This window comes from Acomys minous (assembly GCF_964271855.1).
Source record: "Acomys minous genome assembly, chromosome: 10".
Classification (NCBI taxonomy): domain Eukaryota; kingdom Metazoa; phylum Chordata; class Mammalia; order Rodentia; family Muridae; genus Acomys; species Acomys minous.
In genome coordinates, this window is record NC_140491.1 from 51,049,606 (window position 1) to 51,073,412 (window position 23,807).

General features: G+C 38.6%; 1 protein-coding gene across 11 annotated transcripts in view; it reads left to right on the forward strand.

Annotated features, from left to right (window-relative positions):
* Positions 1-23,807, forward strand: part of WDPCP (WD repeat containing planar cell polarity effector) — a 297,766-nt gene that overhangs the window by 47,875 nt on the left and 226,084 nt on the right. For 6 of the 11 annotated variants that reach the window (XM_084800209.1, XM_084800204.1, XM_084800205.1 and 3 more), the window contains 3 exons: positions 17,064-17,147; positions 20,403-20,450; positions 21,299-21,349. In XM_084800209.1, the coding sequence (XP_084656335.1) occupies positions 17,087-17,147; positions 20,403-20,450; positions 21,299-21,349 (160 nt within the window). In that variant the 5' untranslated portion in view covers positions 17,064-17,086. Of the gene's footprint in view, positions 1-3,714; positions 3,841-9,509; positions 9,680-17,063; positions 17,148-18,444; positions 18,632-20,402; positions 20,451-21,298; positions 21,350-23,807 lie in introns of those variants that run through there. The other 5 variants (XM_084800208.1, XM_084800211.1, XM_084800213.1 and 2 more) reach the window with 4 other exon arrangements.

Consider the following 23,807-nt stretch of genomic DNA (forward strand, 5'->3'; position numbering starts at 1 on the left):
GTAAACCAGTAGCTGTGATTACCCAATCAAGACTATCAGCAGACATGTCATATCTTCTTCTGTGGACAGTGTCATTAGATACGGAAACTGCACTCAACTGTGTAACCAATTTGCCTCTGATGGTAGCTTGAAAACTGTCTTTGGCCACTGGCAACAGTAAATCCTAAGCAATGGTGTGAGGTTTCATAGCTCTGGAGATCCTGAGCCCCACCAAATATGAAGCTTCAATGGCTGCTGTGTTGTTTGTGGTACTTGCCACCAATGTCAAGTCAGGCTTTCTTGAGTCTATCAGCTTTGCCTCTAAAATAGTTGATATCCTTGCTGGCAAACTCAGATGCTTGACATCAAAATAGCGGTTTAGTTTGTTTGGCTTCATAGATTTGGCTGATAGAACTTCACAACAAACAACAAATTGCAGTTTCACAACTCCTGCTGTAATTTTTGAGGTAAAACCATACTGTAAAAGATCTTCACTTTTTTATGTGATCTATTGTCATGGGATGGTTTTCTAGTGAAAATAATGTATAAAAATAGCTTTAATAGTACAAAAGATGGCCTAGATCAATTAATACAGTTCATTAAAATTTCCTATGGTTTACCATTCTCTGTGTTGTTGTTTTTACATACCTTTTACTATTATAACCTGTATTCACATCAGCTGAATATAAAAAGACTGATCAGCATCCAGATTAAGTTCCCATGGTACAGATATAGAAATAATCCATATAAATAATAAATAAAAATGTAAAAATATGTATTTTCAGTAGTTGATGATTATATACTACATGATTTCACATTTACTCTGTAATTATAATTCATAAAGTGTCTTTTTACCTACCTGCTGATTTCAATACAGTAGCTGCTCTCTATCCATCTGTGAGTGGTTTGCTTGAGTACCTTATAGAGACAACCCTGTCATACACACCTGTATTTGATGGTATGTATGTGATGAGGTTGGTGTGATGATGTCATCAGGCCAGGGATTTGTATGTGGGCGTATCTGCAAGTGGGTGGACGTGGACCTGCCCAAAGACAGACAGAAGAGTGGTGTCTCAGTTCCTAAGACCATTGGAAATACTTGTTTTTTGACCAGCAGGTTGAGAACCGTTGCTGTAGATGCTTGCTGCTTTTCTAAGCACGGTAGTTGACTCTGATGGTCTGAGAAACTGAAAGCACACCTCTGAGTCTTGGGGCATCTCAAGGTGCACACCACCTGCGTTGTCCTTTCATCCTGGAGTGAAGACCCAGCTTTAGAATTTGCATGGGCGGTCTGATCCCTGGGGTCTCCAGAAAATGTTAATCCTTCCTGGCAAGAATAAAACCACTATCACAATTTTTGAGCCAAATTTGAAGCTAGTTTTATTAAATACTGTCCAGGACAATGGACAGTGGACAGTGGACATGTTTATTCCTGGGATTCCCAGAGTATGGTGCTGACTTAACGTTAGTCAGAGGCTGATAAAGGCAGAACCCACAAGGCTATGTACTTCCTGTCTTTGTCCATACATCCTGACGTACTTCCTGGTGCAGTTGGGGCAACCAAACCTGTTTATAGAAGCGAAGAAGTTATCTTACAGGAACATTGCCCTGCATTCCAGGAAGTTATCTGACGGTGGGCAAGTGGGGCTTACAGGTTAGAGGCAGTTTTGTCTTACAGATCTCTTAAGCACAGTAATTTAAACTTAAAACATAACTTTAGTCCCCACAATGCCTCTAATCACAACACCCAGGAGGTGGAGACAGGAAGGTTTAAGAGTTCGAGGCCACTCTTCGATATGAGGTGAGTTTGAGGACAGAATGGGCTGCACCAGCCTCTGTTATAAACAAACAAAGCTATTAGAATAAGAACGTTTTGAATATATTTAAGTAGACAGAAAATCACTACCCCAATTTGAACATTACATAGTGTATACACATGTTGAATTATTATACTCTTCTCCATAAAATTTTATAAGAAAATAATAAAAAGAAATATTAAAAAATATCACAGAATGTGGCAAAGAGTGGGATAGAGCTAGTTCATATGGGGTCACCAGAGGAGACTTAGGAAGAAGTCCCTGTGTCGGAGAATGAGACGCAGGTAGTCACCCGAAGACCACAGAGGAGAGCTTTTCACTTAAAACCACAAGCTACAAAGGCTCTGAAGCACACATGTGCCTGCTGTTTGGGGGAGCGGGAAGAAGGGCCATGCTTCAGAAGGAGACTGGAGGGAAAATGACTTACTTAGGCATTAATGACTGTGTAATTCTTTCTATTGGATGGATGCTTAGTGGCTTCTTTCAACATGAAGATGTGCACTTCAGTTCTTTGGTATACCTTAATAATTTTGTTGTTTCTATATTCTTCATTCTTTTTCAGGATGAAAAATTTCCAAATTTCTTCCTTCTTATATGTATGCACAGGTGATATTTCTTTTCTTTTTCCTTTTTGGGCAAGCCTTTTTTCTAAACAGTATCTTTTAAGTGGGATATACGTACATACATACATACATACATACATACATACATAAACATGAATGAAATACGTGTATATGCTTGGCAAGAATTTGCCATTTAAACCAAATCGTCATTTCTTTTTTCATGGATGTTGTTAGATTTTTGTTTGGTTTTGTCTTAGTTTTTTAAAAAAATTATAACTGGAAGGCTAGAGAGATAGCTCAGCAATTAAAAACATTGACTGTTTTTCCAGAGGACCCAGGTTCAAATCCCAGCACCCACATGACAGTTCACAACCATTTGTAAATCAAGAATCCAATACTCTCACACAGACATACATGTAGGTAATACACCAATGCACATTAAAAATTATAATTGAAAATAGATTTTTTTCTTTCATAATATATTCTGATTATGGTTTCTCCTTCTTCTACTCCTCCCAGTCTTCCAACCCCCTATCTCCCCTCTGACCCTATCTACTCTATTTCTGTCTCTCATTAGAAAACCAACAGGCTTCTATAGGATGAGATAAACCAAGAACACATCAGAATTGGACAAAACAAACAGGAGGAAAAGAGCCCAAGAAAAGGCACAAGAATCAGAGACCTACTCATTTGCACACACAGGCATCCCATAAAAACATTAAACTGGAAACCATAGTGTCTGCTAGGAGGTCAGTGCAGACCTGTGCAGCCCTCTACCTGCTGCCTCAGTCTTGGTGAGCACATGAGCTTTGCGCATGTTGATTGAGGGGGCCGCGCTTTCTTGGTGTCCTCCATTCCCTCTGGTTCCGTGGCCGCGGAGGGAAGGACTTGATGGAGACACCCATTTAGGGCTGCGTGTTCCAAGGTCTCTCACCCTCTGCATCGTGCCTGGATATGGGGCTCTGTATTTGTTCTCATATGTTAGCAGGAGGAAGCTTCTCTGATTATTGCTTGAGCCTGTGATCCCCCTGCCTCAGCCTTTCAAGTACCTGAGATGCGTGCCATCAGACCCAGCCCAAGTATTTTTTTGAAATTTTTTTTACTTCTCATGGTTTTTAAAAATTTATTTTGAAGAGTTTGCTTCCTCCATCTTTTCATTGTAGCTCCCCAACTTTCAGTAATGTTTTCTTTCTTGAGAACTTACTTGCGCAGGAGGAACTTGAGAGGTAGATTAGTTGGTAAGGTGCTTGCTGCACAAGCATGGGAGCTGGAGCCGGGACTTCAGAATGCATGTAAAAAGTCATACACATCTGCTTGTAATCCCCACTGACCGAGGACACAGAGGTAAGCAAGTGCCTCGAACGCACTGGCTGGTGATCCTGTAGGTCTCAGTCAGAGACCTTGCTTGAAAAAATGAAGTGTGTGGCTCTTGAGGAACAACACCTGATGCTGACCGCTGGCCGCCACACAGGTGCGCACAGGTGTGTGGAGTGTGGGAGTGAGGGGAAGTAGAGATAGAATCTGATATAACCCTCCGAAGGCTCCATGGTTTGTGGGAGATCATTGCCCAACGGATTTAAGTAGGATTAGCGGGATGAGAACCTTAAAGTCTTGCCTAGATTTTCAGATAGCTCTCCAGCTCTGTGATTTTATGCAGCAGGCATCCCCCCACAAGCTCCCTGTTTCCAGTCTCTGAGCCACGCAGGAGTTCCAAGGCACACACTCTGAGCCATCTCTCCTCCATAGGTATTTGGTTTCTGCCTTTTCAAATCTGGCATCAGTTCCCTCTTGCCCATATACTGTTTACACTCAAAAAATTTGATGGGGTTTATTTTGTTCTTATTTTGCCTTTAATATCTTTCTCCCACGAGGGTTTCCCCCTTCACTGATTTCTTTGTTGTCATTCTCACATGAGTTTGGAAGGGCATCAAAGTCTCCACATGTCCTCTCCCCGTCTTTATTGGGAGATGTTGCCAAGTCACTTGGAGCTAGTTTTTCTACCAAAGGAAATCAAACATTGACATATTTCCTTAATGCTGATTTACCATTGGCAGCAAGGTACTGTCGAGTTAATAACAAGTTCTGACGAAACCTACACTATAATAAACATACAGGTTGCTGTAAGATGTGTACATTTTTAAAAACTGTAAAATATAAATAGTAGTCACAAGAACTTGGGAAATATAATGAATTTATATATATTATGTGGTTTGTTTTGAGGAAATAATAGGTTCTGGAATGAGTATACGATATTTGTTTTTGTTGTGACTGAGGCCATGTTGAAGTCCAGGAGTACCTTTCTCCCTACCTCCTCCTGGACATGGCTTTGTTTGTTTGCTGTGCTGAGGTGGAGTGGCAACTGTTCTCCTTACACTCCTTCCTTCCTCCCTAAGTCTTCTTTAAGGACAAGTTATGAGGATTTTACTATCCTACGTGAGCTTGTCTTAGTTGTCAGGATTTAGACTGTGCAACCGTGTGTTGAGCCAAAGTAAAAATAATTAAAAGATGAAATACTAACCATGAAACCGTTAATCAACTTATTTTTCCTTACCTGCTTCTGACGTCAGACCCAGGGTTTTATGGCTACTGAACAGTCACAGTGGGAAGCTGACATGGATTGAGTGGCTGTCATCTGCCACAGAGTTCCAAAGATGCTTGCTGTTGACTCTTTGCCAATGGTGTAGGGTACAGGTTTGAAAGCATAGGATGTATTTTTTATTGATCATTGTTGGGGCTTTAGGTCAAAATATCATAATAATTTCCTAACTTCATTAGGGAATTCTTAGCATTTGTAAGCCCTGATGATGTATGCCTGTGTTAAATCTGTTAAGGTGAAATTGATCTCTTCTTAGGGAACATTGTGGTTATTCATAGGCATTCATTGTGGTAAGGAAAGACTGTTCTTTTCTAAGTCCTCTAATTTGGTTCCCTATTCAACTCATGAAACAAAATACTAAAAGTTTTATTTAAGTTAAGACCCCTGTGACAAGCCACTAGTAAAAACAAAAATCAGCCAATCAGGGAAGAAACAATGGAAAGAAAGATCCAATCAAAGTATTGAAAGATTCAATGCAGAGTTCTTACAAGAACTTAGGGTTTGTTAGCATTTCATTAAGAATTTGTCATAGAGACTGATGGGCCAGAGGTTAATGAGAGCTGCTACCAAATAAGGGAAGTTAAAATAGGAATGCTTCTCTGATATACTAATTTAATTGCAAGTTAGCTATGAATAATTTTAATTCACGTGGAGATTTAAAAAAATAATTAACTCTTTGAGAATTTCAAATCGTATATTGTAATCATATTCCCCTCCCCTTCTCTCAGACTCATCTCCACCTTTGCTCTCGACTCAGTGAGTCCAGTTTGGGTTGTCAAAGGTTCTTGACTATGGGGCCTGGAGAGTGTCATGCTCTCAGTGAGAACGGACCTTTCCTCTCAGCCACTGTCGAATGCCAACTGTAGCTCATTTTTAGATCATCTGTAATGTTTGTTATGCAAATAATAGGGAATATTCTTGGTGCCTAAAAAATACCAGTTTTAATCACATGATTCAATTGCATTAATTTATTTATAAACAAACTATTAATTTAAATAGCCCTTTAAATAGACATATAAGTTACTTTCTCCAAGAGCTTTCTAAGCGAAGTAAAAGTTGGTGGAAATCCTTTTTTTCCTTTCCATTTTCTGTATACTTCACATATTATTTGTTGAGAATTTCATACATGTCTACAATGTACTTTGGTCATATCCACTCCTCCACACAGCACCTCTGATGCTGTCTGATCACCTCCCTCTCATGTTCTCTTCTTAGTGCATGGCATTCAGCTAGAGGTGGAGTAGACGGAGCACCACACAGGGAGCTGTGCAGTGTTTCTGGTCCAGAGGCTTCTCACAAGCTGATGGCACGTTGCCTCCCTCCTCCTCCATTTCTGTGTTTGCACATTAAGGGGCTTATGGTATAATTGCATATAGGAGGGGACTATGGAAAAGGTCCCATTCCAGGAAAGATGCTTTCTCTCTAACACACACACACACACACACACACACACACACACACACACAGCAAGTAATTTCAGAGGGTTCATTCCTGTGAGGATTAAATGAAATAATGGCTATAAAGTACATTCAGTAATATCTGAAAATGTTATCCACTCTTTGCTCCACCATGTTAGTGGAGTTCTTTATTTTCTAAGTTTGACAGAAGCCACAGGAAAAAAGTTTTAAAGACTTTTTGTGTGTGTGAAAAGAAAGATTTCAAAGTATACAACTATCAAGTTGCATGAGATAGTCCCCTTTTTATAAGAGCGCTTCTTTCAACAGCTGCTAGGGTTTGTTTTTTAGAGGAGGGGTGGCAGTCTGTCATCGGTGTGTTGACAAGTGAAACCAACAAGGTTGAGTTGGTATAGCTGCAGGGCACCTCACTGCGCTCCAGTGTTTCTCCTCTTTGTAAGAGAAAGGGTTTCTGTTTTTCTTTCATTTTTTTCTCACTTTGATTTATATAATTTTTAAAACAGTAATTCTGAATTGACAAATTACTTCAGTATTTAAGCTTTGGTTTAGATAAGAGCCTTTCAATGTTCACTTGTCTTTTACTGAGCCTTAAGAACTATTCCTGAAATTCAATTTATTTTCTCTTCAAAGCCACATTTTTCTATGTATTCAAGTGTAACATAAAATTATATTTATAGTTATAATTTAGAATTAATTACCATTATCACACAGCTAACATTTCTATTCTGTCTTTTTATTGTTGTGATTAAGGTGCATCCTTGAAAAGCACTAGTGAGTCCATGCTTTTGAAGTTCAGGAAGGTGGGTGCCTGACTTGGGCTGCTGCTGCGAGATTATTGTTCTTCCCGTGCTGTTATTTGCTTATGCAAGCATCCTTTTTTCCCTCCTAAGATGCCTAATGTAAGCTCTACCAATAATTTTGCAAGGTCATGGAAAAAAAAGCACTTCAGCTAGAATAATGGAAAACTGTGTGTAGCAAACTATTTAAAATGAGCACCAGCAAACAAGATGTTTGTATTAATAGGAACCTAGAAAACGGCTATGCAAAGGTCAGCACTGATCTTTAAATATTAGTGAAATTTAATTTGTTGCATGTAATGAGTAGAAAGAAGAGGAGGCAGGCTTCAGTGAAGGAGCCATTGATAAATTGTCTAAATGTCAAAACTGCTTACCATGTGGAAAATATTAAATTGACAAGATCTATTTAACTAAGTGAATTAAACAGTTTGAAGAATGCCCTAGAGAAATATTTTCCAAATTTAAGTACAACAGAAGACTTAGAAAGTTTTTTTTTTTAATTTGGCCACAGTTTATTTCATGGAAATGAATAGATTTTTTTTTCTTTTCTTTCAAGGTATAGAATTTCCTCTGCCCTCTTTTAGTAAGAATGATGCACAGTTTTCTGAGAACTTAGAAATGGATCACTTTTTGCTTTATCTAGAAATAGCAGGTGACCTGCTGTAGCAGTCTTGAAGACCCATCCCTGGCCATGGGCCTTCTAGTTTTGACACTTCACAGATCATTAGCTGACTGGAATTCAGAGAGCTGGGTCATGACCAGTTCTGTATTTAAAAGAGAAACTGTATTCTCTCATTTTATTCATGTATAAGGTTGATAAAATATCTCCATTGTATGTAATGATGAGTTAGTGCCATTGCTACAGGATGGGTCAAAAAGGTGGGCATAAGATAAGAATAGGTAATGTTTTGGGGAAACAGAATTATTTGAAATACATGAAAAGATGGTTGATCTTACTGATGAATAGGAAAATAAAACCTACAATTAAAAGAACTTATTTTTCACTTAGCAAATTTGCAACAATATAAAATTTTGACTATGCTTCAAGGTGTTAAGGGTGTGGGAAAAGAGGAAGTCCTGTGTTGGGTGGCGGTCTCACGTGGCACGGTCATTGTGTATGCTACCACCATGTAAAGTGCTAGTGTGTCTTTTCATGGTACTATCATTTGCAAGGCAAATATCGGAAGTAAGGGACTAGTTAAGTCAGTTATGATCATATTCATTGGAACATGAGTATCCTTTCTGAGATGTTTGGTGAAAACGAGCAAAGTATATGCATGATAAAATTCTGTCTTTTCCAAGATACAAAACAAGTCAGGCATGAGTATGGACATGTTGTGAGTACACCAAGGAATTCTGAAAGGACACATGCAGGCTGTACACTGGCTCCTCTCAGAGTTGGGAGGGACTTCATATTTATAGCAAATGTTTTGAGTTTGTTTGCTTTTAAAACACAATGAATAAGTGTTATCATTGCAACTTAGAAACCCAGAAGAAACACAAGACCAGGTAGATGGTCTAATGGGATAAGAAGTTTCTCTCCACCTTAAGCTGTAATTTTAAAATAAGAACACAGTGGGGGAGTTGTTTTACTTTGCTTTCTCCTGCTGTGATAAACGCAATCAAAGAGAATTTGTAGGAATGGGGGGTGGGGCGAGAATAAAAGGGTTTATTTCTTCTTATACTTCCAGTCTATCACTCAAAGCAGGAACTCAAAGCAGGAGCCTGAAGCACAGCCCAGGAAGGAACACTGCTTACTGGCTAGCTCTACAGCTTTTGCTTAGCTAGTGTCTGTCTTATGCGGCTCAGTACCTACTACCTAGGGATGAGGGTACTGTTCACAGAGGGCTGGGTCCTTCTACATCCACCCTTTTCCCAAAGACATGTTCACAGGCTAATCTTTTTTTTCCCCCTTCATGTGCCTCCATGGTGTCTGAAGAGGCTAGAGAGGTTTCATATTTCCTGAGACTGACATTGTAGACAGTTGTGAGCTTCCATGTGGGTTCTGGGAATTGAACCTGGGTCCTCCAGAAGAGCAGTCCTTTGATCACCTTGCCAGCTCTCCAGCCCCTCACAGGCTCATCTGATTGATGCACTCCTAGATTAAGACTCGCTCAGATAACTCTAGTTGTATCAAGTTGATAGCTGGAGCTGATTAGGTAAGGAGCATCTCTAACAGTGCTTTCTACCTTTTTACATTGCTTCTATCATTCAACTGCTTAATATTGGGTGCTAGATCCAAAGTTTTATAGCTAAAAGTGTTGGTGCTTTTGCATCTGTGTACACCTATGTGGAGTCCAGAAGCCAACTCTAAGAGCCATGCGTCTTGTTTTATTAGACAGGCTCTCAGCCAGGACCTGGAGCACAGCAATGATAATAGACTGATTGGCCAGCAAGCCTCAGAGATCTGCCTGCCTTACCCTCCCCAGTTCTGGGAGTATAATGATGTTTCAGCATGCCAGAATTTTTAGGTGGGTGCTGGGGATTGAACTCAGATCCTCATGTTTGTAAGGTAAGCACTGGACTAATTGAACCTTCTACTCAACCTCAAGTATTTGTTACCTTTTGACCCTTATGGGATACTTGGAGTAGGAACTCATTATTAAGCAAATATGACTTTAGCATTTAAGTTAAGATGTTTTAGTTTTCAGAGTGGTCTGGAACTTTATATGCTACATAAAGCTTTCTGTAACTCTGAAAGAACACCAAATAGAAATAGCATAAGGGAGGGAAGGATTTATTTTAGCTCACAGCCTCAGGAGCTGTCATTCCATTGTGCCTGGAAAGGCGTGGCAGCCAGACAGCTCCAGCCATGCTTCTGGGAACTTGGAGCACAGTTTCACATTTTGGTGGACTAGGAAGTAAAGAGCTCTTGACAAGAATTGGAGACAGGTACAAATTTCAAGTCCTACTAATGTGGCCTGCCCAGTAGACAGGCCTCAAAGCTCTGTAACATCCTTTAAAAAGTACCACTTGTTGGGGAACATTTGTTTCACAACACAGGAGTCTGTGAGAGACATCTGTATTCAGTCCCTGCTATAAGGCAACACTTTAAATACAGGAAGTATCTAGATACACTTTAAATAATAATTAGAAGGCAAATATCAGCAAGGCAGCTAGTTCTTTATTTGGTAACTGCTGCTTGAATAAAATTAAAGGATAAAATTCTCATATTACAGGCAGTTAGTTATGTAACGCTCACTTAGAATACTCAGCCCTTTTCATCTTCAAAGCATTATACAACATTAATTAATGCTTACAACATCCTTGCAAATGTAGGTCAGTATCATTATCCATGTTTTTGCACGTGGGGAAATTGAGGCAGAGAGGTTAAATGATTTGGGTAAATTTGTCACAGCAGGATTAGAATAAAGGCATTTTTGGCTCAGAGCCCAGAAGGCAGAATAGTGGAGCCACACCTTTTTATAGCAGGCTTAGTTTCTGTCTCTTTGATAAAATACGATATCTCCTTAAATCATATTGAGATCATCTCTACATTCAAATTCAAAACTAACAAATTTGATCACAATGTAGCCCCTCACATGCTTTATTTCTATAGCATTCCTGACTCACTATTAATTAAATTATTTTTTCCATGATCATCTTGTAAGATAATTGGTCAAATATTTATCTCTATGATTTTTTTATGAATTTCAACTAGTGACTTTTTCTTTCTACTTTGAAAATTTTAAGGAATTTTTATAATTTTGTGGGTTTTTGTTTTGTTTTACTTTTTTGTTTTTTCAAGACAAGGTTTTCCTGTGTAGCCTTGGCTGTCCTGGACTCGCTTTGTAGACCAGGCTGGCCTTGAACTCACAATGATTCACCTGTCTCTGCCTCCTGAGCGCTGGGATTAAAGGCGTGCGCCACCTTGCCGGGCAATTCTTTGTTTTTATAGCTGGTCGGACATACATACCTAGATGGCTCTCCTTTGCCTCAATCTCCCATTGTTTCCAGAATCCCAGGCTTTTTGTTTTTTGTTTTTTAAACATTAGCAAATCCCATTCCTCTTAAACTACCCTTTGCTGTGATGTTTTGATCCAGCTTCTGCCTGTGAGATAGGATAAGTCCATGGGAACTAGTCAGGGTTAAGGGGCTTCTGGGCACCAAGTGTAGCTAAGAATCGTGTTCATGAGTCCTTGCCTAAGCTACATGCTCATGGGAAAGCTAAAGGGTAGCAAAGTACCAAGTAGCAGGGCCAGTGGTCAGGAAAGCTGAGGTGTGAGTGTGAGCGGCAGACGCAGTCATCACAGTGGTTGGGTCGTTTTGGGCCACTTGCTGAGTTTGGCGTGAGGAGGCAAGCCCGCCCGGTGGAGCTCTGTGGAAGCCATAGTAATCTTGCTAGTCACTTTCGTGATTATCAGTGCCGAGGTGCTATTTATTGTCTTTCTTGCAAGATCACTTAATATCTCTCTCTCTCCTCTCTCTCTCTCTCTCTCTCCTGACAGGTCCCTTATGTATCAGCACTTCCTCCATCTTTCCTGTTTGCTATCTTGCAATATTTTATTATTCCACTGTTTAGTAAGTATAAGTCCAAATTCTGAAATTTGACATTCAAAGACATCCTTTGTTTGGCCCTGATTTTTCTGTGCTACTTGCCCACTGAATCAATAGTGTAAGAATAGATATAAAGAAGTGTATCTTTTTCTAATTCTTCGTGTTTTGTTCCTTCATTATTTTTAAACTCTGATTCCCTCATACAAAGTCTACCAAACCTGAATACTTTATATCGCCTTTTTTTCTATAGTGGTGTACACCTTTGATCCCAGCACTCAAGAGACAGAAGCAGGTAGACTATTGTGTGTTTAGAGCCCAGTCTGGTCTGTATAGAGTTACAAGGCCAGGGCTGCATAGCTTCAGAGTGAGACCCTGTTGCAATAATAATAATAATAATAATAATAATAATAATAATAATAATAATAATAAATAATTTATCAAACTGTACCATCTTATGGGCATCTGGAACTCTTTGTTTATTTTGCTAAAGTGGCATGCATTGCAGATTCCATATTCCACAGGACTTTTATCTGCTATGCTAGATATGTACTATTTGGTAGTTGAGACCCTGTATCTGAGACAAGTGCTTCTTATCATCACTATATTTAGATGCACTAAGCCTCTGTGATCACAAATGATCCATTGTCCCTAGTAGTCCCACATAGTAAATTTAGCCCAAGTTTGAGGTCTTGTTATTTTGAGAAGCCCCTGCCCTTTTCCCTTTTTGTATTAACTTTGCTTGTTTGGTTCAGTGTTGAACGTTTTTAAAAAAAAAAGTTTATTTATGGCCGTATGTCTTTGATCAAATGTGTTGATGAATACACTGAACAGGTGTTTAATGGTACTTTGTGGTGATGATATTACAGAAGTAATTGTAGGGTAATACCCTGAATTTTATGTAATTGAAAAATAATTATGATTGTAACAGTGCAATGAATCCGTGGTTTATGTGAATTTATACTATTTAGTTTTTTCTTTTTAAACATTTTCAATTAGACTCCTCAAGGAAATATATGATAATAAGTTGCAAGTGAATGCTCCACACTTATGCCCAGGAAAGCTTCCCTCAGGCTCTGCGCAGCGCTCTGCTCCCCTACATCCATTTCAAGTGTCTTCTTGGCGCCATGGTGTCCTAGCCCTGTCTTCTCTTGCTTCATTATTTTGCTGCTATCATGTTTTACATTGGAGTTTTATTTGCCCTCAAGCTTCCTTTCCTCCACATAGCAGTCAAAATAGCTGCTTCAGGAGACAGGCAGCTACAGAACTAACTGCTTTGGCAGAAGACAAGTATTTTGCAACTTATTAAATGCTAAGTAATCTCTACTTCTAAAACATACTTTTATTTTCCAAAAGAGTATTATCAGGAGCATGCTACTGGAATGGTTTCTATTCTGCATGTTGCTACAGAAAATAATAAGTCTAATGTAACCAAGGGGAAGAGAGAAAGCGGGGGGAAGCCTGTCTTCAAACACGGAAGCGTGGGAGGATTACATAGGAAGCAAAAGGGGTTTCTTATCTGCCCGTCCTCAAAACCTGCACTCACTGATTCTTCCTCATACAGAAGGCCATCTTAAATTTAGGTCAGGTTTAATTGAAATCAGACTGTTTATCTAGTCATGAAGACTAGATGTTTGGATTACAAAATGACCTTCTCAGACAAAAGAAACTGACATCAACTATCTTGTGAAATTAAACAGAACATAAAGATATTTAAAAATGAGTGAAGTTTAAATCATGTTGTCATTTTATTTATTCTGTTATCCTTTGAGCCATTATTTCCAAAGTCCTGCATTTTTGCTCCACCCAGCTACTTCTGTTCTGGTCCTGAGTCTCCCTGAGAAATGCACAGGCACCAAGTAGACTTGTGCCTCTCGCCTTGGGAACCCCTGTCTGTCTGCTCTTTCCATCCCTGCCCACACGTTGCTCACCAAGTGCAAAGCCCAGAGTGCTTCTGAAATTCTTTTCTTTCCTACTTCAAAACAGCTATTTCTGTACTAATACAATATTGGATGGAACAAGCTCAGTCTTGCTTACTTCCTCCAGGCAGATTTTACCAGCATTCTTTTTTCACTGGTGGCATTCTTGAGTAAGATGCAAGATGTTTCTGAAGTGTTTAAAAACGTGTACAGTTTTAAAGATGGCCAGACATCTTGGAAGTTAAAGAGAGGCACTGATTTAGTCTCTTTCTTCCCTTCCCATCTAGTTAGCACTGCAGATTTTATTGAAGTCATTTTATTTATTACATTTATTTACTCTTCAAATTGCTGTGGTTTTTCTGGAAGATCATTAAAGTTCAAGAAAAAAGGTGAAAGCCCACATTTGGCTGTTTCTTCCCTCTCTCCATTGATGCAAACCCCTCTCTTTAATCACACGTGTGTGGGGACTCACAGAAGTGTGCCGTGCATCTACAAGCAAGTCTAGTCATGGCCACAGTTGGCGTTTTCTTTTTATCTGCCTCACTCATATGTGCTACAGCCTCTTGCTGCATCCTTTTCCAAATGTTATGGACCCTCCTTGACCCCATAGCTGCTTTTACAGGACACAGATCCTCGTCTGTCCTGGACGCCATACTTTCTCTGAGCACCAAGCTTGTTTTGCCTTTTCTCCTAATACCATAATATCTCAGTATTTTAGGGCTTCCAAATAAAAAATAATAGGTAACATTAACATACATATATGTTATGTACACACACACACACATACACACACATATGTACTACTCCAATGTGTACTGCTACTAAGAATGTATTCTCCCCTCCTTTTTGTTATCAGGAGAAAGTTTTAGCATGTTTATTTCTATTGAATTGACTGAAACAAGAATTTCAAGTGTCGTTTCCTTTTTGTCTGTAAATAAAAGTATATTCTTTAATCTGTAAACTTATCTTGTAATAACTTATAGTCTTTATGCAACTATAGGCAATGCCCACATGTCATGTTATTGTTGTTGGCATAGGGTCTAAAGTGAGGAATAGGGTCATCATCATCATCATCATCATCATCATCATCATCATCATCATTATTATTATTATTATTTTGTAGTATAGTCTAGAAGTTGGTGACTTCTAATACTTGATATCAGGGGATGCATGCACCAGTTTCATCATATACTTGTTTAACACAATGAAATGTCAACCATTTGTGCATCCTAATTAGAATGTCTTCTCTTGTGTATGACCTTCATATAAGGATGCTTTTTCTTCATAAACCACCTCTTCTACTTGGTACTTACTCATTAAGCCATCCATATGCAGGAGAGACCAACATCTAGTTAGAGCAAGGTAGATACAGAGATTGAGGGTCCTTTGTTTTATCTGTTGCCTTTGAACATATTTTGATGAAAGAAGAAAATAAATTTAACATCAGTTAAAAAATGTTGTTGTAGCCTGCTTCTTCTTCTTCCTTTTTTTTTTAACCACTTCTTTGCTTACTTGTCTTCTCCTTCCCTCCCTCCTTCTTCCTCCCTCCTTCTGTCCCTACTGTGTGTGTTGTGTATGGTGCATGCATGTGAGTGCATAGTTGTACAGGCCTGCGCATTCCCATGCCTAAGCCCAAGGGTGCTCCTCTACTTTTCTCTTCCCTGGGACAGGGGCTCTCAATGAGCTGAAAGCTCACCATTTGGCTAGCCCAGCTAGTGAGCTCTTGGGACCTGCCCATTCCATCCTCCAGTGCTGGGAATACAGGCCTGCACCATTGTACTTGTTTTTCTGTGTGAGATGCTGGGGAATTCAGACCTAAGGTCTCACGCTTGCAGCACTAGGACTCTTACCTACCAACTGAGTCACCTTCCTAGCTTTCTTTCCTACTTATTTTAACTTTATCTGTCATTTAAAAAACCCTTTCCACCCATATCTACCATTGTCTTTTGGAGCATGCCACCCTTTTCATCAAACTACCGTACACACTTCTGTACTTGTATGTACAGCAGCACTCCAGCAGAGCACGGGCAGCCAGCATGGCCTCTGGAGCCAGCCTGAGTGGATGCACGCTCGCCTTCACCAGCAGAGGCCCGTGTGACTGACCTCAGTTCTAGTGCAGAGCTGGCGTTGCAGCAAATAACAAAGAACTAGGAGGATAAAATGCATTAAGATACACATGCTTAGAATAAATGTTGAGTGCTATCTACCACCACCACTGCCGCCATCACCAAACTGTTGAGATCGTGTGCTTCTCTAAAGGCTCATGGGACATATCACAGCTTCGCTCAGGCTTTCTCACAGCTCTGCTGTCCAGGCACAGTTAGGTCCCTCTTTTAAGTTACCACATTTTTCATTCTTCCTCCTCAGCTTACAAACGTTGTCTCTTTAGCAGAACATGTGTGTCTTGATGGCTGTAATTGTATTCCTGGTCTGTGAAGGTGAAGTGAGGGCAAGGGACGTCTCTATTATGTCTAACATTGCTTTGGATTATTACCCATATGGAGAGCATGGGGAGTATTTTAGCCATTTAGCTGAAGCATCTTTTCCTCTGTTAAAAGTTGTCTGAAAATTTTTTCACACTTGTTTTGTTTTCTAGAAGTTTATTGTAGAGAACATTTTACTTTACAGTTTATATAATGTGCTTAGGCTAAATCATTATATATATTTCCAATGTATTATATATATATATATATATAATAGTTTATTCTAGTATGCTATATGAATTTCTAATCAAATATTGAAACGTATATAAATTTTATTTTAAATAATTATAAAATGTCTAACTGGCTTTTTCCTAATCAGTCCAAATTGATGAGGTCCTATTTGAATTTTTAAAGCATCTATTATATATGTCACTAGTCCCTGCTACCAAACTAGGAGGACAGCCAATATATACATTTTAAATAGCTTGATTTTTTAAAAATATGCTTGTGTTGTCTGTCATGATGTACAGGTCATCATGCTATATGAGTAGTGTTGTACTTTAAACTGTTTTGGAGTAACTGCACATCATATGGCAGTAACTATATGCCGTCTACCTTGCACATTCCATTGTAGCGCATTTATATGTAGGGTATTTAAAATAATTGTTTTATATATTAAAATGTGTTACAAAATGTGATTGTACTTAATAACCACCTATCAGACCTACTTTTCCTAAAAATTGTGACTTAGAAGATGTTCATATACTAAATAATTCTAAGTATACTTAGACCTGTAACCAAACATATGTTATTGAGCACCCAAATATAGATAATCTCCTTACCACATTTCTCAATGTGATGGCATAGTACATTCATGAAAAGAAGTATATTTTTCTTTTTCTAGAGTTTATTTCTGGATGGCTAACCAAAAACATGAAAATGTGTTTAATCTAATGGACCACATCTCAAATATTAGTTTGTTTTAAGGAGTTTAGATTGTAATTGACAATAGAAAATAATCAATGTGTACCTCTTTTTTCCCTCTAATTACTTTGAATAGGACAGTGATTCTTTTGCTGTCAGATGTCTTTCTGCTTGACTGAACTACACCTGTGGTCTCTGAAAAGCACCTTGCACATTGCGGGTAAGTGAGCTCTGGGCCAGTCAGGGCTCTTTAGTCTGTTAGGCTCTTATCACAAATACTGACAAAGCTAGGGCCTGCATTTGCCGGATAGAGTTGCAAATGAAAACTTGGGTGATGAAAAAATTTATTTTAAATAAACGTATTAACTTGGTTTTTTTGGCTTGAGTTATGAAATAAATTTTACTAGTCTAATAGCTCTTCTTTCTAAAGATACACATGCTCAATTTTTTAAATTGGATTTGTTCAACTGCTATATGGTCTTACACTTTTGCAAAGTAGCTCATGTTTGATATTAAAAACATTTCAAACATGTACTTGAGCTGTACAATTATTTATGTTCTTTGTGTTTTATATTTCTTGAATGGAAACAATGTTTAACAATGTTTATTAATACTATAGGATAAAATACATTTCATTAGAAAACAACTTAAAAAATAGTTTCTACCTTAATTATCCAGATTAACTTTTATATTTGGAAATACATGCTTACTTATGTTACTTTTATATCTTTACTAAGAACATAGCTTACCCTGTAAAATACTGTTTCTTAATATTGAATATATAGTAACAGGCGAATATCATTTTTCCTTAATGTATATAGAGATAGAATTTCTAGTTTAAGATTTGACACATATTTGCTTTTCCCAAAACTCTTTTAAAATAATTAACTGAATTAAAATAAAGATGCATAAACACACAAAACTGAGATTAGGAAAAGAACACCTGCAATTGGACAATTTTTGGAAAATAGAAGACATGAAAGAATTAACAGAGCTGAAAATCTGTTTATCATTTGCCTAGAGAAGAGAATTCCAGTGACAGGCCGTTTGTGCCTCAACACTTTGAAAAGGGACAGAAACTGGAGGAGCACGTATTGCAGAAGATGAGGATGTGGCATCAGGTGACAACAAAGGGAATGTGCATCTGCGTAAAATGAGATACCTCCATGATGTGGAAATATTTAATTATGGAGGCTCTAAACTCTAGGACACCAGAGCCTCTGGGAGAAGACGTGCTAAACTGAAGATGGAGGACACTGAGGCTGCCATGCTGATGGATGAGGTCCTCTGAGTCCCGCTGGCTTCTGAGGATGTCTCCTTACCTTTGTATATTTGCCAAGAAAGGAGGAGTTTGTGACTAGAATCCTCTGCCGGGGTAATTGCATGAACATTTACGCTGATGTTGTGAGGGTCTCTGGCCCTGGCTGCTCAGTGAAGCCGCCCTCGGGTATGGACAGCTTCAGTAGACTTCTTAGAGCTTCCTTATGAGAGAGCGCAGGCGTCGTCAGATTGTGAGGATTTTCTACAGGAAAGAAGACAAGTGATGAAAAGAAAATAGGCGAAGGATTTCTAGAGAAACAAAGATTATTTAGGAGAGAAAAGGAAAATGCACAAACCTGAGGAAAAAGCGGAATCCATGAGTCAAGAAGCCAAAGGCAGAAGCTGAAAAAAAATAATGCTAACCTGATCTCTCAGAAATTGAAGGTATAACACAAGAAAGAAAATTAAAAGCTAGACGTAAAAAAAAATGATCTCAGAAAAGAATTTTCTTCCTTTTCATATCATATGTTTCTTCTTGGACAGAAGGCTTGTCATTGCACCGTGTCTCGTGTTAACCAATCAGCCCCGCTTAGGTATCAGTCAGGCATGTCTGTGTCCACTCACCCTGCGAGGGAAGCCTTCCCACTCCATGTGGTCCTCACACAGGGTGGATGGTCCCGTGTCTTGCACATCTAGTTTGTTTTCTAGCACTCCACCCCTCTGTTATGCCCCATGTGGTCTGATTACTGCGTGGGCATCTTCCTCAGCCGCCTCTGTGTGGTATCTCTTGGACAGGTCTTACGTGGACGCCCTTATCTTACTGCGTGCAGACCCACTTAGCCAGGTACAGTAAGGCCAGGTCTGGGCAGATCTTCCTAGTTCTGTTCTACAGAGGTAAATATATTGATGTCGGGAATGGTATTATAATTATAAACTGGGGTGTTTTAATAGGAGATATCGCTTGCATATAAAATGCCTGCAGTTCTTAGCTCATAGCTTTAAATAACAAGAAACTTTTAAAATTGAAGTGTAACATATGTACTGAAAAGTGTACAGATTGTAAGAGTATGCTGTGAGCTATCAAAAAGTGAGCACATTCACCACTCAGCTTAGCAAAATATTGTAAGTACTCAAGGGCATAATCTTCCAGCCAGTCTTTAATATTTCCCTCCTAACTGACAGACATCTAATTGCATTTATTAAAATCATGTTTTAATTTCATGATTAATAAAATGCAGCCTTAGCTTGTGAGTTTTGAGTATATGGGTATTGAGCATATCAAGCACACATGCCGGGTTGTTATTTATTTGCAGTCTTACTCATAGCAGTTTTACTTGTGTTTTTCTTTTGGTTTTGTCATTCAGTTGGATAAATTTGGAGGGAGCCAGTCACTAGGGGGCAGCCTGTACTGCTTTAGCTCATGAGAGACAGTTGTAGCCTCCTTATGCTAGTAACTGAGAGTTATTTTTGCATGGAAGAAAACAAGTGTTACTTCAATAAAAGAGATATTTCATTATTCATAGACATGGGAAAATTATTCTGCTCCCTTGTTTAAATTGCAAGAACAGAATCCCTTGGTTAAACCAATCTCAACATCTGTGGAGTCTCACTTTGTCTCTTACCTAGCCCAGCAGAGCGTCTGAATTTGAATAGGTTTGGAAGCCTTTTGACTCTAAACAAGTTTCAGATAATAATTTATCCACAGCTCCCGGTAATCCTCCCTTTCTTCTTGCAGATTTCCTCCCAAATGCTATAGGATGGGAACTAGACTTCTGAGCTAAATTGGAGAAAAGCAAGCCACAGCTCGGGATCCAACAGCTAGGGCATTTTCTTCCATCCACTGACTTCATTTGGCATTGCTCAGTGGCAGTTCCTGTTGGTAGCGCCCTGTGAAAAATATCAGAGGAAGTGTGAAAGAGAAAACTTGGTCTTCCTTGATTTCAGTTTTTGACTAATCTTCCCCCATGCCATTCTAGTTCTGTATGTTTCCTTATGCCATTCTGATTTTCTCATTAGATCGATAAACTTTCCAGTTTCTGCATATCCCTAGAATAGATGAACCCATGTCCAGATGCTTTTGAGCTATTTTATTTCTAGTAACATAAGGAGGCTGTTTCTGCTCCCCTCCCCACAATCCCCTCTGCTATAGAATGATTTGGCTTCTTACTCTCCAGAACTTTTGCCATAATTTAATGTTATTTCTTTCTCTCTATAGATAGAGACATCGGTGTCTACCAGTACTATGACAAGAAAGACCCACCAGGTAAAGTACTTACCTATTCTATTTAGCTGGTTTTATAAATGAAATATTCTAAGAAATGAAGTAGCAACATTGAAAACTCTGTGTTTATGTGCTTTAGATAAATTCCAAACTTTTAAGAGCAGCCACTTGAGGTTTTTTAAAAGAGAAAAATGCTAAGCTTGATATCTATCTGATCAATCAAAAATAAAGCAGTACTGAGAAAATGCTGTAGAAGAACGTGAAAATTTTTCATTTTGTTGCCGATCAGGCTGATAACAGGACAGTCTGTTCACAGTTATTTATTGGTGTCCCAGCAGAGGGCATTGTTAGTGCACTGGTCTCCGTGATGCGGGCCTCCCGGATCCTCACCTGGTATCTGAAATAGACATTTCTGAGTGAATGATCAATTTTCTTTATCTGATTAATCCTGTTAATCCCAGAAGTTTTATGATGGGCCAAAAGGTCTCCCTAGCTAGAGTTACTTCCTGTTCTGTTCTTGGTTGAGGTGGAGGCTGTGTGAACATCCTGTGTGCTTGGCATGGCGGTTAATAGGCTGACTTCATAGCTCTGATGACAGATGCCGCAGTCTCCCTTCTGGGCTTGGTTGCAGTGCCTTTCCTGTCTGATGAGATTGGAAGCTCAGAATATCAGCCCACCTGTTGTGTTTATAAGCCTTTTCACTGCACATTAAGGAAATGGCTTCTGTGACATGCAAACATACATTGTGACATTCTCTCTCAACTGTCCTTTTTAAAGCTTAGCATCATGTATTAATCTCAGTGTCTGCAGCAACCTATTGTATGTATACACACTAAAAATACGAGACACTTTAATAAAAACAAATACCATTTTTCTTTCCTTTGCCACAGTATCAGCAGCAGAGTATGGTAACTTAGAAGAAAAACATAGGCTGGCCGAATGTAAGTTTACATTGTGTATACGTATTTAAATTATTAGAAAAAAAGAGTGTTATGTTACAAATTAACTGTTTTCTGCACAAATTGTAAATGTTATTCTGTCTACATTTCTTACAATTACTAATTGTTATTGTTTGTGTATATGAACTCATTAATGCTAATAATATGTATTAGGCATTTCTAATTTAAATCATTTAGAATTTTTACTGTGTATTGATTTTGGTAAGATACATGTTTGTGTAAACCTAAAATTAAGTATATTTGCATTTTTTTGAGACAGGTTTCTCTGTGTAGCCTTGACTATCCTGGACACACTTTGTAGACCAGGCTGGCCTCGAACTCACAATGATCCACCAGCCTCTTCCTCCCGAGTGCTGGGATTAAAGGCCTGTGCCACCACGCCTGGCTTGCATTTAATATTTTTAAATAAACTATTTTTATTTAAAATACTCGATTGGCTAATAAGCATATAAATGTCCAAGGTGTACAGGATGACTTGATGTATCTATCATTCAGGTTTTATGGTAAAATTCATATATCTGCCACCTCATTTTTGTGTGAGAAAATGATTATAAATCACGCTTAAATTCAGTAACCTTTAATTATTCATATTTTGCCTAAGTTGTTAACATGTTTTACTGATTATTACTGTGTGTATGTATGCATGTATGTGCATGCCTATGTGTGCTTGTGTGTAATACAACATGTGTATGGAACCCAGAGAGGAATTGGCTCTCTCCTTCTACCATGTTGGTCCCAAGAATTGAGCTCAGATTGTCAATCTTTCCAGTAGGTGCTTGTACCTTCTGGGCCTTCTGGCTGGCCCTGTCATGCTTATTTTAATAATGGGAGATTTGTTATATCAGCATTTTATTTAGTTGTTGTTAGTCTCAAAGATACAAGTATGGTTGTGTGTATAATGTAACTACAGCATAATATGGTTTTAATGAATTAAAGCTAATGTAATTTCAAGTTTTATTTGGAATATAGCTAGATTTGAAAAGCCTTCCTTTTTCCCTTATTTTAAGTGATTGAACTGACATTTAATTTTTAGAATATTGCATTAGTATCTGCAACACATATCTTAAAATTTGTACATATGTTCTACACATCAAAATTATGTTTATAGAGCCAAATTAATTTGCTGAAATAAGATACATAGCAATTTCTACTTTCAAATTTAAATATCTATATATGCTATATATTATGTGTACGTGCACATATGACATATACATTCATATATGTCATGTTATATGGAATTTGATGGAGGCATCTCATTTAGGTCTGATTTTTCCAAGGTCTCACTCTCTGTTCTTTTGTAGAATTATTAAATATGAGAATGTAAAGATTAATTTATGTTTCCAATGAGTTTACTATGTTATTAGTATTATTCGTGTACTGTCTATTCGTTTGTGTGTGGTGGGTGCTGGAGATGGAACCCAGGACTCCACATACACTAAGCAAGTGCCTTATTGCTAAGTTAGACCCCTGCCCCAATTTTATTAATTTTTAAAACAGATCTAATTTTAGCCTAACTTTGTACCTCTACTAAACACCCTTTCAATTGAAATTACTTAAAATAAGTTAAAGGTATATTGTTATTGATTTGTGACATTGATTTTAGAATTATCTTATTTTTCCTTTATTAAAAATAGATTTTAAAATGTCACATATCTACCCTGATCACGGTTCCCCTCACTGCCCCGCCAGCTCCTCGCCTCCTGTCCTCCCTCTGCATCCATTCTCTTTCTGTCGCACCTTAGAAAACAAGCAGTCTTCTAAGGGATAATAATAAAATAAAACACAATAAATAATATATAATAAGATAAAACAAAAGCTAACACATTGGAATTGGACAAAAGAACCAGAAGGAAAATAGTCCAAGAGAAGGCACAAGAATTAGAGACCCACACATTCACACATTCAGGAATCTCATAAAAACGCTAAACCAGAAGCCATAATATATGCTCAAAGGACCTGGTGCAGACCTGTGGAGGCACTGTGCATGCAGCCGCAGTCTCTGTGAGCTCACGTGAGCCTTGGCCATGTTGATTGAGAGGCCTTGTTTTCTTAGTGTCTTCCATCCCCTCTGGCTCTTCAACTTTTCCACCTCCTTGTTAGCTGGCTTTCCTGGATGCAGAGGAGGGACTTAATGGAGACACCACGGTCTCTCTCTGTGTAGTGTCTGGCCGCAGGAAGGAGGAAGCGTCTCTGACGATGGGTGAGCAGGACGTTGCTCCATGAGTATAGCAGAATGTCATTAGGCGTGCTTTACTTTTATTTTTTGAGAATAGTAGTATTTTTAAGAACAGGTCCCTGGGCTATCTGCTCCCAGGCCCTTGGTCATCCAAGCAGTGCTAGGAATGGCTTGCAGCTCATGGAGCAGGCTTTAAATCAAACCAGATGTTGGTTGGTTACTCCCAAAAGTGCTGTACCACAGTTGCACTGTCATGTCTTTCAG